The 19,975-nt window shown below is 39.4% G+C and overlaps 1 protein-coding gene across 1 annotated transcript in view; it reads right to left on the bottom strand.

The window, feature by feature from the left end:
- The window catches only part of Col25a1 (collagen type XXV alpha 1 chain), a 468,385-nt gene extending 452,977 nt beyond the window's left edge, over positions 1 to 15,408 (bottom strand). Inside the window, exons 1-2 of the mRNA XM_058583779.1 lie at positions 14,432 to 15,408; positions 13,119 to 13,188 (exon numbers count right to left, since the gene is read on the bottom strand). Of these exons, the coding sequence (XP_058439762.1) occupies positions 13,119 to 13,188; positions 14,432 to 14,728 (367 nt within the window). The 5' untranslated portion in view covers positions 14,729 to 15,408. The remainder of the gene's footprint in view (positions 1 to 13,118; positions 13,189 to 14,431) is intronic.
- Positions 15,409 to 19,975: the final 4,567 nt, after the last annotated feature.

Raw genomic sequence — 19,975 nt, 5'->3', positions numbered from 1 at the left:
GCGTATCTTTCCTGCAGGTGCGGGCGGCGGCTCTGCTCTCTCCTTATTCCAATTGGGGTGTCGTGGCTACCACGCCAGCAGGTCACTGGGCCTGTTCTGGGAGCTGGTGGCGGCTCTGTTCTGCCCCTACTCCAATTGGGGTGACGAGTGTACCACGCCGGCAGGCCACCGGGCCTGATCCGCCGGTCGGTTGCAGGTTTGCCTACCCTGCAGGCGCGGGCGGCAGCTCTACTCTGCCCCTACTCCAAATGGGGTGACGTGTCTGTCGTACCAGCAGGCCACTGGGCCTGTCCCGCTGGTCGGTCGCAGATCTGCCCACCTTTCGGGCACGGGTGGAGGCTCTGCTCTGCCCCTACTCCAATTGGGGTGTCGTGACTACCCCGCCTGCAGGACGCTGGGCCTGTTCCTGGCAAGGGAGGCGACTCTGCTCTGTCACTACCCATAATAAATCTTTTATTAGTTAATTGAATAAAAAAAGATTTTTAAGAGACTCCTATATGGATGTTTTTCCCTTTGTCAAGAGTTGGCTGGAGTTAGGGAATACCTAACTCCAGGTAAGATCAGTTACCACCCACACAATATAATTTTTAAGTACTAATATTCAAAATTGTTTAATATTTAGATTTAACTTTCTCCTTTATAGTAATGAGACGACCAGAACAGAGGCTGCTTCAGAATGAAGGTAGATATTTCCCTAAAGGAACCACCAATCACTGTGAGCCCACCCTCGGTGCCCTTTCTGACTTCCTTCCTTCCTAGGATGTACGGGCAGGGCATTACCTAGCTTCAGCTGTTTTTCTGCCAAAAGCTGAGTAAGCTCAGCAAAAAGGTTCAACAACCAAGGCAGGAAAGAGCAGAGGAGAACATGACCAAGCTATTAGGGATGGTGGTGAGGGAACATGATCGCAGTACATATAGAGGGAGCAAACAAGGCAGGGGTCAACTGGCCAAGGATAGGTTAAAAAAAAAAAAAAACCCCTCTTCAAAAGTAGGAACTAAAAAGGAAGTTGTCAGAAGCAGCAACATATGAATAAATAGGAAGGGAATTAGATGGAAGTTTCCATGGAAAAGTCAAACCCTAACCCTGAAGGCAATGGCAGGATGATCCAAATAGCAGCACAAAACCCCAAAGACAACCACACACTCCCATGAACCAGGCAAATGTGGCCTGCACAAGAATGGCTTCCCCATAAGCCAAAGGTACTCCAAACTCTCCTTCACCAGCCTCAGGGGGAAACTTATCCTTTGAGAGAAAACCATGTATTGTCTACACCACATCTTTCCTGCTTATATGATTCTTGGGGAGAGATTACAAAGCAAAATAGCTTGCCAATAGCAAGCCAGGCATAGCGTCATCAACAGAATGAAGGCAAAAGTGAGTTCTATTCACAATAGAGAAGGAGGGAGAACAGACAAGAGTGTCCTGACTGGATGGGAGTTCTTATTTAGAAGTATAGATCTATTTTTGTAGTTTCATAGTTACATGGCTACACATCCACTCTGCAAGAAACAGATCACATTAGAGCAATGCCTATTCTTCGGGATCCTCACATGGCATCTTAATTCTACCTGTAGATGTATTCGCTATTTACTCTTGGTTTTCAGGAATTCAATAAACATTATTAATATCATATCCTATAAATGTGAAGCAGTGTGAAGGTTGAAAATGCTAGCAGCATATGATAACAATTAAACAAAAGTAGAGACTTGTAATAAATTGAAAATGGCGAGAAAATGATATATGATACACACAGGGGTTATATGTGACTGATTATAAAACTCCTCTGTAGGAGATTTCTTCTTGAGGATTGATGATGGAATCAAGAGTTTTCTGCTCAAAAAGATGAAGGCTTACAAGAATAAAACACATTTTGAGTTATAATGCGTCCCGGGCTCACATATCAAAAACACAAAATATACCTCAGACCTCTCAATCAAAGGATACATTGGGCTATAAAAATAAATTAACTAGTTTTTTAACATTCCAAAAATGACAACATAAGTTTTACTACCAACGCATAGTGTTCCTCATTCAGAACCTGATTGCAGAAACGAGCCAATATTCAGGAAAGGATCCTCTGAAGTAGCTGAAATTTAGAGCACTAAATAACTTTGCACAGAAGGAAACTATATATAAGAACATAAAAACCCTAGTTCCTTTAAGGATGTAATTTCTCAATGCTAAGAGTTTTTCTTTTATTAAAAACTTCCAGATGCACAGTATGTATGGTAGGACTGAGTCACACTGTCAGGCTTATTGCTTAAACTCTTGGAAAACTGTCGGTATATCTGCAGGGGGATTGGAAGGCAAATTTAGAGGTTAAGTTTATTTGATTAAACCTCTTTTTTGCAGCTCACTGTAGCTTTACTTGGCACATGTGATCTTTCCAGCCTCTTAATTGGTCAACTTGCTCATATTTATTGCTTTACTGATCACTGACTTCTCTCAGAAGGTCAAGTAGCTAGTTCAAAAAGAAAAATAATTTTTTCCTCCAATTTGAGACTACATATTAAAGGGAAAATTGTTCACCAAAGATCAGTAACTTGTATAGTTGTGGGTCATTTTATTATGTGTCCTACAAGACAATCAAGGAAAGTGCTTCACTCGTCCAAACAACTGTCCACAGCTAGCTACTCATACAGAAAAGAACACTGCTGATGACAGAGGACATTCATTTCCCTGGGAGGTACAGTCCTTCAATTTTCCTTTGGTAGCCCAGTTGTAGCCAGGTTTAAACTGTCTCTATGAAATTTATATCTCATTCACTACTGGCTAAAATTTCTAGAAAATCTTCCTATTATTTAAACACAGGCACACAATTCATATCTTCTTGTTGTTCTATCAACTGAAATTTCAACATATGTCATCATTTTACACACAACAACAACAAAAAAAATCAAACCAAGTCTCAAAGACCTTAGAAGCATCTTTATTAACAATATAGAATTTCTACAAATAGCCTTCCACATCTGCAGGTCCTGCATCTGCAGACTAAACCTACTATACATTAAAAATATTCGAGGAAAAATGCTGTATCTCTATTGAACGTGTACAGACTTGCTTTCTTGTCACTTAAGCAATATAGAATAACAGCTATCTAATTATGGTCGTGCTTACAAGTAATTTAGAGATGACTTAAAGCATATAGGAGGACATATATAGGCTATATGCAGATACTACACCATTTTATGTAAAGGACTTGAGCACCTATGGGTTTTGGGGTCCATGGGGTTCCTGGACCAATCCTCCCTTGGATCCATAGGAACACTGTAACTTTGGAAGAATTTTTTCATGTAATACCTTACACACTAAGTATTAATTAATCAAAAGTCAACTGCTTTAAATAAACATTTAAAGAAGCAATGGATGCTATAATTTAATGATAAAGCTCTATATGAATACCTAGAATTGAAGCATAAAAACATGAAGGAAGAAATTTGAACAAAAAAATGGCATTAAAAAAAAGCAATTCATGAAGGCTTAAAAAAATAAGTGACTAAAAAAGATGAAGTGAGATGCTGATTTTCTAATGAACGGCACCATACTCAGTTACAAAGTACATCACCCAGCTTTCCACAATCATAACATGTCCTTCTTTGCTGGAATATTACAACCCATCAAAGTGACACAACTACATTAAAATCATTTCTGAATTCCACTAATAAATAATTTAATTTATAACATTTCTAGTAATGCTTTTAATGCTGAATTCTGAAGAAAAATCCAACACTGACAAGTCAATGTATCTCCAGAAAAAACAGCTTGAGTGACAATGGAGACTTTCGGTATTTTCTATGTGCCCTATGAATTGTAAGATTCTTTGAAGATGCCCCAATGGGCACCATGGGGGAGAAGGGGAGGGTAGCAGAAAGAAAAAGCATGTAGGGGTTTTGGTATCTGTCCCCTCTAACCTCTAATGTCAATCATGGTAATAGTAAGTCCAATTTCATATACTAGGGTTTCTCACTAGATTTCATTCTTTAAAAAGATATATCCTCCTCACAAAAAGTTGTAAAACTCTTGATGATCTCCAAGACATGAGTCAACTTTAAAATGTCATGGCTTGGTGTGCCTGGTGGTGGTACACGCCTATAATCCCAGTGACTCAAGAGGCTAAGGCAGGAGGATCACAGGCCCTAACCAACTTAGTGAGACCCTGTCTCAAGATTTAAAAAAAAAAAAAAAAGAGGCTGGGGATGTAGCTCAGTGGTAAAGCACCCCAGGGTTCAGTCCCCAGTACCAAAAAAGAAAAAGAAAAATTACTATGACATACAAAGTTCTCAGAGAATACATTTAAAAGTGTAGAAATGAGCTGAACACAGTGCACACGCATAATCCCAACAGCTCAGGAGGCTGAAGCAGGAGTTTCTCAGGTTCAAAGCCAGCCTCAGCAACTTAGCAAGACCCTCTCTCAAAATAAAAAATAAAAAGAGCTGGGGATGTGGCTCAGTGGTTAAGTACCCTTGGGTTCAATCCTTGATACCAAAAAAAAAAAAAAAAAGAAAACAAGTGTAGAGATGAGAATATTAGTGTATGTAAAGAGATGGGTCATGATGAAGTCCCCAACTAAGCCAAGTTTTCAGATCTTTAATCATAATGAATTTCTATAAAGAACCCTGTAATAAGTGCTAGATATGCACAGATACAAATCTAAGCCCCTGCCACGGAGTTCATAAATGGGGCCAGTAGATTCCACCTACTCAACCCATCCCTCAAAAAAGTGCCATGCAGCTAGACCCTAAGAACACTTTCCAATTAGTGTGTGTCAGTATCTGTCCACAAGGGTCACTTGATCCTTGATCCACTTAACTGCAAACCACACTGATTACCATCCTTAGAAAGGCAGTTATAGAATTTGTTTCTATTTGAAATTCATCTGATCTAACTTGTGCCCTGATTTTCTTTTAGCAAGAAAATTATTTTTAGTTTTACAAAGTTCACTTTGAAGCCCCAGAACTTGCCAGCATTTCTGCTATGACTTTAAAATAAAGAGGTTGGTTTTTGCGTGTAGTTTGTGGAAATCACTTCTATCTTAGGATGATATCAGATATATCTAAAAAAATAAATAAACTTTGGATTCTGGAACCCAAGAAACCACAATTGGGGTTTCAGAATTTCTAGGAGAGTAATATAAACAACTTACCTTTGACTTCTACCAGGGCTGACCTCAGATACAGGAACATTGGGTAAGATATGGCAATTTTCCTAGCATATTTAACTTATCATCTTTAGGAACAAAAATAGAACTATAATGGAGAATTCCTTCAGCTCCCTAACTATGGTCCATAATTCCACTATAATAAAAATTCTAAAACACTGGGCTTTCAAGTATGATAGTACAAAGATATGAGCAGCTATTTCCTCCCCTCTTTTACTCCTCCCACATTATGAGTTTTTTGGGTGTTTTTTTGTTTGTTTGTTTTTTGTTTTTTTAAGGAAAAAATAGACTTCACCTCTACCCCAAGCAACTACTTCTGGTTAGACATATTCTGACACTCTGTATTACCAGAATGCACAAACTAAAGCTGGCTACAACCCATACAACTTACGCAACCACTTAGCCTAAATATGAAAATTGTAGTTTAAAATGTGCTGACCACATCTCAAATACAAGAATAAAAACTTCGTGTGAATAATCCAGAAGACTAGAAGAATCTAGTTTTCCCAAAGACTACTAAAATCTAAATTATTAATGTCCAAATAAACACACAGTTTGGGCAATGCAGGTGAATATGGTCTATGTCTACTAAATATGCTTAAAAAAAATCTGGGTGCAGTGGTTCATGCTATTCCAGAGTCTGAGGCAGGAGGATCACAATTTCAAGGCCAACTTGGGCAATTCAGCAAGACCTTGTCTCAAATTGAAAAATAAAAAGGGCTGAGGGTATAGCTCAGTGGTAGAGTGCATGTCTACCATGTGTGAGGACCCAGAACCAATTCCTGTACAAAAAGACAAATTTAGTAATAATGCTAAGGAACATAAAATGGAAAAATAAAGAATGCATTTCAACTATTATATGTGGCAAATGAAGTTTAAATGGGAACTTCAAGTGCAATGATGTTATAAACATGATGGTAATTCCAAATGATTCTGGATTCTGAAAAGTTACAAAAAACACAAGATCTCCAATTAGTAAGTTTAATGACATTTGAATTATTTATTAAAGCTACTGAACACTAGCCTGAAGTTCATAGCTATGAATGTATCTACTAAGTAAGTAAACTCTTGGGTTAGTACAAATATGAAGCTGGGTACATTGGTACATGCCTGTGATCCCAACTACTCTGAAGGCTGAAGCAGGAGGATCACAAGGTCAAGGCTGGGGAGGTAGCTCAGTGGTTTAGTGGTAGACAACGTTTCTAACATGTGCAAGGCTCTGGGTTCAATCCCCAGCACTGCAAAAAAAATAAAGTTTACTAGATTCTTTTAAATAGTTGATAGAGTATTCTATTCTTCAAATACAGGTGGTAGAAATTGCTTACTCCATTAATCTTTTCTATTACAAAAAAAAAAAAAAAAACCTGCTAGGGATTTAATTGGGAAGGAGCTGTCAGAGTAGAGAAGTACTTCTGTTCAGCTCTCCATCCATGGTCACAGAGGGGAGGTGTCTGCCACCTAGTGGCATTTCCTCATGGAATCCCATCAATGTAAAGGACACAGAATAATCATTTGAAGGAATATATGATGCCAGTGAAAAGTGCTTGATTTTAATTTGTAAGTGATTTCCACTTATTTCTGCATGTCACACTTCTGCATTTCCTTTTTTTAAAATGTTTCTTTTAATTGCAAGATTGCTGAACAAATCCCAAATGAAAGGAGTAAGTATCCATGTGTAAGAATTAGGTGTCATTTTTAACACAAATTGAGGGGAAGTGTTAAATATCATATCACATTCAACCACTGCATGGAACTTCACCCATGGCAACACAGAGGAGTGGGGGTATGCTTCTATGTTTAACTGTCACTTACAGGGCTTCAACCGGAGCCTAGACTGACTCATCCATTGTTTTCACATTCTCAGCTTCCATCAAACCACCAAGTAATGTTTATAAAGTGGTAGGATGCAACTAAAACACTTTTTCATGATAGGTTTTGGATGGTTTCCATTCAAGATAACAGATTGATGTTATTTGGGTAAGTGTCTAGTGAGGTTTCCCTGCAGCAGGAAATGCTCCCCTGGGTTGCAAAGCAGTTCTGAATCTGGAGTGAGTCCCCACCAGCTCTCCATCCACCTAATCCTGCCGATGAGAGGATGTTCCTTCTCCATTCCCAGACCAAAGTCTGCCATTCACATACAGTTTTGGTTAATGCCATGGAGTTGATTTTTGCACAATTACAAAGCAATCAGAAGCACAGTAGGTTATTATGGCCCCAGGAGGGGACTTGCTCCTGCACATTCTCTGAAGGAGCTACAAGAAATTAAACTCCATGCAGAATTTATACCCTTCTCTTAAATAATTCCCAGCTCATAGAGAAACAGAATCACTAAGAATAAAAGTGTATTTGAAGAATTAGCTAAACAACTTACTGACAAGAGAGGCAAAAGAAACAAGAACACCACTTCAAAAATCCAAATTTGTCCTTGGGTCCTCAGATAAAAGGACATTTTGCCAGCTGTCACTACTGGACTAACTAAAAGTGTTACCCCCAAACTGCTGTACTCATTAAAACTAAAACAATTTACATGAATGCTTGAAGGCACTTGCATGTCACATTATATTATTTGGTCTTAAAGAAGAGGGGAATGTCTGCCATTCTCATTTAAATAACATTTAGAGCATTTTAATTTGCTTTCCTTCTGCAAGGGGTCTAATTAACCTTAACCTTACATAACTGAAAATCTACATATTATTATTCCCTCACTTGATGAAGTCTTTCCACTCATTGTGCAACTTGTCAGGAAAAAAAAATGTATAGCATAAATAAAAATCCATACAAGTCTCTTACGATAAGGAAAATGTGTGTCAGCAAGGTAATTCATAAAATCTCTTCTTGGCCAAGCACAGTGGTGCACACCTATAATCCCAATGACTTAGAGGCTGAGGCAGGAGGATTGCAAATTCAAAACAAGCCTCAGCAATTTAGCAAGGCCCTAAGCATTTTTTTAAGACCCTGTCTCAAAAATAAATAAATAAATAAATAAATAAAATGGACTGGGAATGTGGCACCTCTGTTTTCAATCTCCAGCTCAAAAAAACGGGGATGGGAGGGGCTCTTCTTAAACCATGGGAAAGGGTACACAGTCTCAAGGTTAATATTTATTTCCACACCAAATTAAGTCAATCACAAGGAGCTTCATTGCTCACATTTTTGAAAGCCACTTCTACTTACCTACATTTTGTCTTTCTCTGTATATAATCATTTTCATAGACATGGAGGTTGGTACAGACCTCAGGAAATATCTAGTATATCTTCTTATATCTCTAGCTAAAGTCTTTAAGCAATTGACTAACTGTACTACAATTAATGATCATGATCATTCCTGAATGCACAGTTGCCAGAAGTACCATGTTCAGTACCCCAGAAAGGAAGTTTCTCCTCTTTCTCAACCTGAATTTCACTATTTACAAGAGAAAGGTAGAAAAACACATCATCATCATATTATCTTTGACAACCCTTAATATATTAAGAGTCACTTTTTTGTTTCAGTTGGGATATCAGTTTAGGTACACAAATACCAGCATTATCTACCTACCAATTATTGGAAAGACAAAAGCCAAGTGAAGCAATACAAATCAGCTATTTATCCACTGATAAAGCTTTTATTTTTCACCAGAAGCTAGATTTTCTCCTACTATGAATTTATAAACGATCACACCCATAAACTCATGTCATTTTAAAACAAATTTGTCATCCCCATCAAAATGGAAGCCCTGTGAGGGCAGGTACCAGTCTATCTTGCTCATCTGCATACTCCCATTATCCAGCACACAGCAGGCTCTTCATCTTATCTGCAGAACTGACAAAGGCCCTTCAAAATCATTACTGTCCAGCGGTCTTAACTTTGGAGATATGAAAATAGTTTATAAGTCATACCTGGAAACAATTTGCCCAAGATTGTGTAACATGTTAATGACAAAATCAGGATTATTTCAGATGCTTTATTCCCCATTCACATTCTCCATCCATTACACCAAGAGGTTCTTTTACCTAAAACTATGGGCAGGCTACACTACTGACTAGTAACATACACAAACCTTAGTGATCTAAGCAGCTTTTGGTTGACTGTCTGGCTCCCACTGTTCTTTATCAGAACATGAAAGCCCTTCCATAAATACGCCTGGTTTAAGCATTCTTTATATAAGACTCCAAGAAACAGAGCCCAGGACAGAATTCTACAGCCATAATAAAGAGCCAGCTTATTATGTCATATGAGGGTCAGATTTTACAGAGGCCAAACCACAGATGTAAGCTATCTTCCATGGCTCAGTTAGCTACTGCTAAATCAAATATTCTGCTAAACAAGAGCTTCTATATGTAAGGGTTTTTAAAATTTGTCATCTTAGATATTTTTAAAAGCAAAATTTTTTTTAAAAAATAGAACTTTTCCTGAGCTCATGAAAAAAGTAAATGTGAATTTTTTCAGGGGAACAAAGATGATCTAAAATTGGATTGTGGTGATGACTGCTCAACTATAAATTTATTACAGATCTTAAAATAGGTAAATATGGTCAACTATATTTCAGTAATGCTGTTAAAAAAAATAAGTCTGAAAAGGAGTCCGGTACCTAAGCTACTTCCTTTTGTAAACATCTGGTATTAAAACCATAAAGACACTCTTTACTGCCACCATGCTCTTTTAAACCCAGGTCCTGTCTATCTACTTCAGTCACACTTCACATAAAAAGTCAGAAGTTTCCCTCTAATTTTGGTAAATATCCAAAAATAATCAACCTTTATTGATATAACAAAAGAAATTAACTAATATAATTATCTACATAAATATCTTATAGATGTTTAAGCATTAGCAATTAAAATTTATTAATTTAAAATTAAGTGTTTAAGTTTAAAACTTGCCATTAATCAGCCATTGGGAGCCAAGCAAGTTACATGACATCTCTGGGCTTCCATTTGCCCACTTATATCATGTACCCCTATGGCCCACATTAGAGTTAAATAGCATATAAAAAAATAGAAATTATTATGTAATGCAACGCTACTAATATTGCAAACTTTTTACATAAATTATTTCCTGTGAAGGTACAATTATTCCTTTTTTTTTTTTTGCCCCATAAGAAATTGGAACATAGAAAAGTTGATTACTTTGAGCAATAGCAGATCCAGAATTCCAAACCATAGTTATTCAGTTCCACAACCTATATGAATCTCTATTCCTTATTTGACCTTGGACTTTTGAGTAAGGTGTGGGCATGAATCCTGCCCTAGACTTTAGTGTGTTAATCACTTTCTCTGATTCCCAACTTCCTCATCTATAAAAGAAGATTATTAGTATTTAATTGTTATGAAAATTAAATTCGTGTCTCCTATTGATAAGAAGCCATTCAATAAATACTCTTTCTCACCGGAGTCCCACAGAAGTTCCTTCTTCTGTATTGAGAGAGAGAGAGAGAGAGAGAGAGAGAGAGAGAGAGAAAGTTGTGATTTCCTTCTAGTCTACCTGGAACAAACCTCACTGGGACCGAGTTCTATCAAAAGCAATTAGAGTGAACAAAAACAACCAGCATTACTCCTTTGCTATCATTCCTTGGCTCTATGTCTGAGACTGTCAACAAGAGTGTCAACTTCAAGGGGTGGGCATCTGTCCACAGGAACTGAGCTGAGGTCACAGACTTGTCTCGCTCTGCCCTGCAAACAGATGTCTGGGTGACAATCTTAGTCACTCTGAACCACTGTTAGAGCCAAAATCAGGTGGGAAGTGCTGTATCTCCTTTCTAATCCTCTTGGCCAGGCTGTTCGTTCCCTAAGACAATACCTCACTGATCAGAATTCAAAATAGCTAGTTTTTGCCAGGATACTATTTTTAAACATAATGCCCTTATTTTTATGATGTCTGATTATTTCACAAGCAAAAGACTATGTCTGTAACAGGGGTTTGTCAGCAAGAAACCCCTTTGATTCTGCATATTGGAATGCACACCTTTGCAGTTAGCCAGGTAAAAACTGATGTAATGTGGAGCTCTAGTGGTGGCAATGAAGTAAAGCAGCTGTTTAAAAAAAAAAAAAAAAAAAACCCAAGGAAATTACCATTTATTATTCAATTACCATGTTAAGATTAAAAAAAATGGTCCAAATGCATCTTCTAAGATGGCAAACTCCAAACATAGTCACTTTCTTCCAGATTGCAAGTTAGACTTCAATAGCTAGTCTGCATTAAATATCATCAAGCAGTAATATCTTCTTAGAAAAATAGAACTCTAGTGCTATGAAAGTCACTTTTCTACTTTTTAACCAAGTTCACTTTAAAAACCTACCAATTTAATGCTACCTACTTTTTCACATAGCAAGCAAAAGTACTATATATTTAAAAAACTGCTAAGCTCTAAGTGGTGTGATCAGTGAAATCCTTTATCATACCAACTTTCCTGGGAAGTGAAATAATCTCTACACACTGATGAGGCTGTTGTGTGTTAATTCCTGCACTAGGAAAGTACCTTTCTTGAATATCTGACTTCAGAGGTCTTTGCCAACTTGAAAACAACTAAGAGTAAAACCTGTAATGTCAAATGTTAACCCTTTGTTTTGCTGTTACCTAGAGTATTCATCTTCCCTATCAAAAGCCTTAATTTAAAAAAAAATACATAGCTCAATTATGGTCAACAACATAATAGAATAGAAAATTCTATTTTTATGCTATACTACCTGGAGTTGCCATTTAAAATTTCTAAACATGGTGGCTGATTTAGCTGTGTCAAAACAAGTTACCACCGAGGGAAAATAATCTTAGAATGTGAGTAAATTCAGGAACTAGTCTTTCCATAGACATGCATCACTTACAATGGGGATATGTTCTGAGGATAACATTGTTAGATGATTTTTATCAGTGAGCTAACATCATATGGTGCCCTTATACAAACTAAGATGGCTTGGCTGTCATTAGGTAATGTAATCTTATGGGACCATCATCATTTATGTGGTCTGTAATTAGCCAATCTGTCATTATGTAACACATAACATATATATATATATATATATATATATATATATATATATATATATATATATATAATGTTTTTGAACATTAAAGTCACTTTCCATGCAGGATGATAAAAGAAACCAAAATGTTCATTGATGCATGAATAATGCTTATCTGAAAAACACTGAGACTCTTAGGACTTTTTATAGTTTATATCCTGGAATCTACTAAAAGTTTTTCAATAGCCATATTCCAAGGGCTTTTAAATTGTTAAGCCTACAGATAACTACCAAGTCTCAGAGATCTGTGAATAAAGATTTAATGATTACTGAGGGGTTTTACTCATTGATGTCTCTCTTCTTCATCCTTCTAATATGCTGTCATAGATATAGTTCTCTGAAACTGCACCCAAAAAAAAATGGCAAAAATACAAAAGACTTTTCTGGTGATTCACTGAGAATGCAATATTTACAGTGGGAAGCTCAAGGTAAATAATTAATTTCTTTTTTGTCTTCATCTTTAGCTATAGGTTAGGAGAGAGAGAGAGAGCCTTTCTGATAAAATAGGTAAAAGGTGAGCAAGAAGTGGAGGAGGTTTATGAATGTAATCATATGCCAACGGGAACAAACAGAAACCTTCACTAATGCAGCATTTGCCATGAAAGAACACAGAATCTAACAATTTTATAGTCCTTTTCACCACAGACGTTAACATGATAAAACTGAATACTTTCAATGTGTGAATCTAAGCACTATGCCTTTGTATATCATCTTGCCTGTATTTTCCATGGTGATTGTTTCTATCTCCTTTGCTTTCCCATAACAGACCTAGGTATGCAGCTTAAAATAATATTAGGGGCTTTATTTGCCATCCTTTCGACTAAGGACATGTTGATTTTATTAAAGCAAGTTGAGTCTGCATTCTTTCTTCACTATTATTACAGGTAGACTTGACAGACACAGGACTTTTGTTTGCAAATGTTCTGCTCTGGAGAAAACCTTGTTAAATAAGTTCCACTTTACCTGCTGGGCAGTTGCACTCTGAAGGTGCTTCTCTTGCAATTCTTATTTTAGCCATATGTTCATAGGATTTCTGTAGGAAAAGAAGAGGTATTAACGATCATCAGTAGCACTGTAGAAAAATGGAGTCGTTCGGGACTCTGACCATATGTCTGATTTGCCAGCATTTGATAGGCTACATAACTAACATTTACATATGTACTTGGACCTTAGTCAAAAGGTAACAGTACCCAAGACCTAAAGAAGGAAAGTGATCATTGACATGATATCAAGATTGCTAGACACAGATACATCTTTCTCCATTCTCCAACCACCACCACCCTCTCCCTCAGCCCAAGAATAAACAATGTAAAAACCTGGCACTAACATGTTGCAGTTCTAGGCCAGCTGTGGCTTACCTGGCTTACATAGGTGCATACATACAAATATATGCTACAGTAAGTGTTATGCAGACGCACACAACAGCCAATACCTTACACATGAAGGTAAAATGCTTTATTATGTTGTGTTCCAACTAAGACTAAACATCTTCTTTGTTGAAAGAGCAACTTCCGAACACCCCAACTCTAAAGCTATCCTTAAACATAATGATGCTTCCTTTCAATTCTCAACTCCAATGGTTCTGCATTCATGAATATTTGGGCACTGCACCCTTTTCTAAAGATAAACCTACTTTAAAAATAAATAAATAAATAGGGCTGTGATTGTGGCTTAGGGGTAGAGTGCTCGCCTAGCATGTGTGAGGCCCTGAATTCAATCCTCAGCACCACATAAAAATAAATAAAATAAAGATATTGCATCCAACTACAAATAAAAAATAAATATTTAAAAATAGATAAATAAACTTTTATTCTAAAAAGAGCCAATGAGTAAAATCATTTATTTTAACTTATATGGTTATTTCACTTTATGCATTAATATCAACTATGGCCCTAACCTTATAATAGGTGAAGGATAAAACAGATGTTATCTCTGCAAGAAATAGTCTTCATACAACTGGGGAAAGAATTACATCAGACTCCAGAAAACTAAAGAGAAAAAAATGCCTTCCAGTCATTCTGGCCACCCTTTCCCCTTTTAGACCTACACACCTGTTCGGCATACAAACATTAAGAAGGAAGGAGAGAAGGTAATATATAAAGAACTGGAGATATCAAGAGAGGTGCATACATGCAAATATATGCTACCGTAAGCGTTATGCAGACGCACATAATCAAACCAAGTATGCATACTGTAAGGGTAAAGTCTGGTCCTACACACAGACTCACACCTGTGCAAAATGTTATGCACGTGCAAAATACCCCAGCCTCTCACACCTGAGCCAGAAGGCGCTCCACTTTCTCTTGCACCATGGCCTTCAGCTGATCCAAGGTATCAGGCAGCAGACGAACAGAAGGATCCCCTTTAACAGATTCGAGAGCGGCGATCCTAGCCTGGAGGTCGTTGGTTTTCACCCCAAGGTACAGACAAGAAACCACGGCCACCACTGATAGGAGTGTCGCCAGGGCCGTGCACTGGGGCATGGTACGGGCACACCGCTGCCCGCAGGGGCTCGGGTCTTCGGATCCAGACTCTCGACCCCCTCCTTTCCCTGCATGCTTCTTCACCAGCATTGTGGCGGCTGCCTCGGCTTCGCCTTCCACCCACTATCTCCTCCAATAATCTTAAAAGGAGAGGAAAAGGACGATTCCTTTAAAGTTCAGTCTCTGTGGCTGCACAACTAGTTGGTGGAGTCGGAGCCCGGGCGCGGAGATGGACCTGCGCTTTGCTCAGTTTTGAGACCAGCAGGCGTGGACCATCCTCCGCTTCCTTCTCTCCTACCAGTTGAGTGAAAAGCACCCTCAGTCCAGGGACCGGGTGGCGATGGGGTAAAAAAAAAACCGAAATGAAACCCACCCGGATGGCTCTCCTAACCCTCAAAAAGCAGACACCTCTCCCCAGGTCCCCGAGAGCTGCAGTGTAGGGTCCCGGGGGGCAGCGGGCGCGGCGAGGGGCCGCCGCTCTCCCGCCCCACCGAGCTCTGGACCTGTTGCGTCTGATACTTTGCCTTATTTCTACCTATTCGGTGTCTTTCCGCCCGACGACCAGTTTCCCACCTGGATTCAGTTCAAGGCAAAAAAGGCTGAGCGACACCGGAGAGCGCAGCTCTAGAGGAGCGGCCAAGGAGGAGAGTAGAGAAGAAAACGAAATAACCCAAGGAGCAAACGCAAGTCGCGGCTGCCCTAAGTATCTCCGCAGCCTCGCGTGTGCGAGCTTAAATACCCTTCGGGATGCTCGTGTGCGAGTGTGTGTGTGTGTGAGTGCGCGCGCGCCCCGATCGCGACGTCCCTCCCCCGACCCCCTCCCGGAGCCGGGCGTCCGGTCCGCAGCTCCCGGGGCATTGAGCCCCCCCTCCCACAAAGCCAAAACAGGAGTCCGCCTCATTAGCATAATATATTCACCTTCGCCCAGCCCGCGGGGCGGACGGCGAGACCCAGGAGGGGGCGGGGAGCTTGGGTGGGAGCGGAGCGGGAGGTCCATTATTAGCATAATGTATGCAAATAGCTGGAGCAGCCACCCTGATTGGAGAGGAGCTTGGCAACCCCTCCCCCTCCGCGGAGTAACTTCAGCGTCCCCCAAGGCCACCTCTCTGGTCTGGGCCAGGGGCCCAAGCCCGGTTCGCCGCCGGGCTGCTGGAGGCCATTCTGGCTTACACCCTCCCAGCCCAGCGCCGGCTCTTTATCCCGGTTAAAAATGGAGGAATGGCCTCCAGAAGGGAAGGATGAAGCTGGGCGCTCCAATTGTGATCCTCACTCAAAAGCAGCCGCAGGAGCTCTTCCCACTTCGCCCTAGTGCCTCATTTTCCATCCTCCTTCACTTTCTCACATGTCCAGAAGCAAAATGTCTGGTTGATGTCTTAGGTACCTTTCCCCATTTCCCTTCCTTCCTCCAGCCGCGCAGCAGATTCTCCGACAAGGAGAAGTTTTCTCTCCCCTCCCCCAGTTTCCTTCTGTCTTGATGGCTTGTCTCCCCCCAGCTCTGTGTTCCTACTCTGTACTAGGGTGCTAATGCATTTTCCTGATTCCCTGTTTCGTGGGATTGAAAAGGAGAGTGTTGAGGCACACACATGTCTCAGGAATTAGGAAAGGACTGAAGAATGAGGTCAATTTTTCCTCTTCCCCTACTTTCTCCTCACGCTGTTCCCTCTGGATCAAATTACAGGGTCTCTAATGGGATTTTTGAAAGTTGTAACAAGTAGCATTTTGCATCTAATAGGGATAGGAGGGGGAATAATTATCCCGAAGAGCTCCTTCTTATCACATATTTCCTGTGTTCCTTGACCTCACGATTGTAAGCAATCAACAAAATACTGCACTAAGCTGAACTTTCTCACATACACAGATATTGCTAGGTATGAAATGGGGTAAGAAACTTTCAACATCATTATAGGATGAAGCAGACAACATGGGGGAAGCCTGTGATTTTTGTTATAAAGTTGAAACGATAATTCCTTACATTTGTATTACGTAGTGGTTCACAAAGGATGGTTCTGGGTCAATAACACCATCATCACCTGAGAATTTATGCACCATTCAGATTCTGGCAATCCCACCACATATCTTCTGAAGAAACTATTACTAAAATCAGAAGCATAGCAATCTGTGATTTAACAAACCATGCACGCAAAAGTTTCAGAGCCACTAGTGTGACACTTTACAAAATATTTTCAAATACCTTTTTTCATTTGATCCTCATAACCCTGTGAGCCAAATGAAGAATTACTGTCCCTGTTTTATATATAAACAAACAATTTTCAAGTTACATGTTATTGTATTTAGACATATGTCCAATAGTAGGACCAAGGAATGGGCACAAATCTGTGTGTGTGAGCACACAGTCTTGTACTGGGGATTAAACCCAGGGCCTCATGTATGCTAAGCATGTGTTCTACCACTGAGCTACACCCCCAGCCTGGTATAAATTTTTAATATGTCTATTCTTTCTGATTTTTCCATTACTTCTCTAATCATTCTTTAGTCTTCTTTGCAGGCTTTCTTTTTCTTTTTTTTTTCTGCCTGTCCCCTGAATGTTGGTACTTCTTGGGTCTCTGTCTTATGCCATCTTGTCCTCTTAATCCCATATACTCTCCCCCAATTACCTTCTTACTGATAAGTCATAAGTCCATATAGAAAGCCCAGACCTCTTTGCCTCAATCCCATACAGCAAACTGTTTGCCATTCCCATCTGGCTGTCCCACTAGCAATTATCACTTAACCTACATATTACCTCCAAAATATGCTCTTTTTCCTGTTTCCCATCCAAGTATGGATCTCCCATCCATTCAATGTCCCCAAGGGAGAAAAAATAAAGAACTAATAATGCTTGACTTCTTTGCCTTACTCTCCCTGTCTACCTAAATTCCTGTACTACTTCTCATTGTGTTTTGTATTTTCATTTAAGCCCCCCTCACCTCCACACCTGGTGCCTCCCATCTTACCAGCCTCATTGCCCACTCTTTCCCTCATTCTCCTCACCAATTGCTATAAAGTATGGACACAAAGAGAATAAAGAGCTTTTATTTTGGACAAGGCACCACTCTCTTAAAATTTCAGTAGAAAAGTCATTTTCCACCCAAATGCTGACAGTGGATTTTACATTTTCATTGGATGGTGCAATGTTCTTATGGCATGCTTTGTGGAAACGGCCATGAGAAGGCATATTAGCAACTCTTGCAAGCTCTCAGAACTATCAGATCTGGGTAGAGAGATAGAGTTGGAATTTTGTGGATTTGGGACCTTTATCCAAAGGATTAGATTTGCTTTATGTCTTTGGTGGGTACAATACCTCAGAAATGCACCAGCCATTAGCACTAAGATGTCAAACCCAGTAGATTCTTTGCATCATGCACAAAGAATGCATGGATTAACAAAGCTCTGGGAGTTTGAACCTGTGTGGTTCTGTAGATCCATCAGAGCATGGTTATTTTGGTTTCTATGTGCAGAAGGATTCAAAAAAGGTAAAAATAGCTCCAAAACTGCCATAGTCCAGCTGACTCCAACTTGCTTACAACTGCTCTCAATAGTAGTAAAAGGCAAACAGCTGGTTGAAGAACAGGTATGTGGTGGGGAGAATAATGGACCACCCCCACCCCAGATGGCCATGTCTTAATCTCCAAAACTTGTGAATGGCAAAAAACTTTTACATGGCAAAACAGAGTCTCAGATAAGTCAATATCTTAAAGATATTGAGATAGGAGATTTCCTTCATTTAGGTAGACGGGCCCAATGCAATCACAAGCTTCCTTATAAGAGGGAGGCGAGTCTCAGAGGGAGAGGAGATGTAATACAGAAGTTGAAGCTTTGAAGATGGAAAAAGGACAGGAGAAACGTAGGCAGCCTCCAAAAACTGGAAAGGGAGGAGCGAGCGCTCCCTAGAACCTCCAGAAGGAAGACAGCCCTGCCAGCACCTTGATTTTAGGACTTCTAACAGTCAGAACTACAATTAGTAAATTTGTGTTGTTTTAAGTCACTCAGTTTGTGGTAATCTGTTACAAACAGCAAAAGAAAGCTAATGTAATAAAAATCACAAGAAATCAATCTTCATCTGCCGTAGCGTCATAAGTGATATTGGAACCACCCAAATGCTTGCAGGCTGTATAGCATTAAATCCCTGCCTCTCAAATGTTTTTGTGTTTCTTTTCTGTTGACATGCTCCCTGGGAAAGGATTGGAGAGCATGCCTTCTCTCGTGTCATGTAAAATTAGGATGCCCTCTACAGAGACATATTAAACTCAATACAATATGCTCTATTTCCATGATGCCTCTCATTTGTACAACTCAGAAACAATAAACCAGTCAAGCAGTACAGACACTCTCGTCTCTCCTCCCATCTAATGCTAGCCTGGCCATGGTCATGACCCAGGACTCAGCATCACTATAGTACTGCTGATACCAATCTCCAAGTCCCCAGAAAAAAAGAAACAAAGACTTCTGACAGAGGTGCATGGGCAGAAGTTGAAGTAAAGAAGATAACTAGGACTGAAAGTGAGAAAACCAAGCAAAAGAGACAAATATGAGGAAATAGAAGAAAAGGATTTCTTTTAGGTGAATTTAGCTAAATTTCTTTTAGCTTAAAAAAAAGTTATCCTCTGCTTCTAATCCCTCCATAAGCTGCTCAATAAAAGGTACACAGCATAAATATGAAGAATGAGCACATTATTTCAAATTTTGATGTTTTACATGTATTTACAAAGATTATCAACCAACCTGAGTCGCTGGGATAATTATGTTCTGCTGTTTTTAGGTAGATACTAATTTACATTAAAGAAAAATATTTTGGTTTGGTTAGAAATTCATTTGGTGCCATTCATTTTGGAAGCTGATTAATTTTCTAAAGCCACAGCTTTAACCTGTGTTCACCACCAAAGTTATCAAACAGAAGCAAATGTAAGAGGGGATTTGTGGCCCTCTTTGTACATCCACACCACCTGTTGTGTCCTCCAAGTACCTTAATAGAGAAAATGGTTGAATAAATTATGTGGGGTATTATGTGTGCTATTTTATAAACTTCAGAGGACAGGGCAACCTCACAGAAATGTCTTCTAGGGAGAGTTTCCCCAAAGGGACAGAGCAGGTAGTGAAGGGTTAAGTGAGTTGAAGCTTATAAGATGTAGTTCCCTCACAGCCAGGCAAATTTCAATAAATCACAAACAAATTATAAATATCTTTCAGAGCAGAAGAGCAGAAAAGAAGGATTTGGCTCTTAGTAACAGCTGAAAAATTCCCTTTCAGACAGATCAAGGAACTGATCCCATTTACACAAGCCTGGTTAAGCAAGGGGCTTACAAGTGTATGAATCCAATAATCTGGACGATGCACACC

The sequence above is a fragment of the Marmota monax genome, unplaced genomic scaffold (genome assembly GCF_021218885.2).
Source record: "Marmota monax isolate L192 unplaced genomic scaffold, Marmota_monax_Labrador192_F-V1.1 WCK01_AAM20220418_F8-fsc00002, whole genome shotgun sequence".
Taxonomy (NCBI): domain Eukaryota; kingdom Metazoa; phylum Chordata; class Mammalia; order Rodentia; family Sciuridae; genus Marmota; species Marmota monax.
The sequence above is the reverse complement of the archived record's forward strand: the minus strand, read 5'-3'. Positions and strand labels throughout refer to the sequence as shown.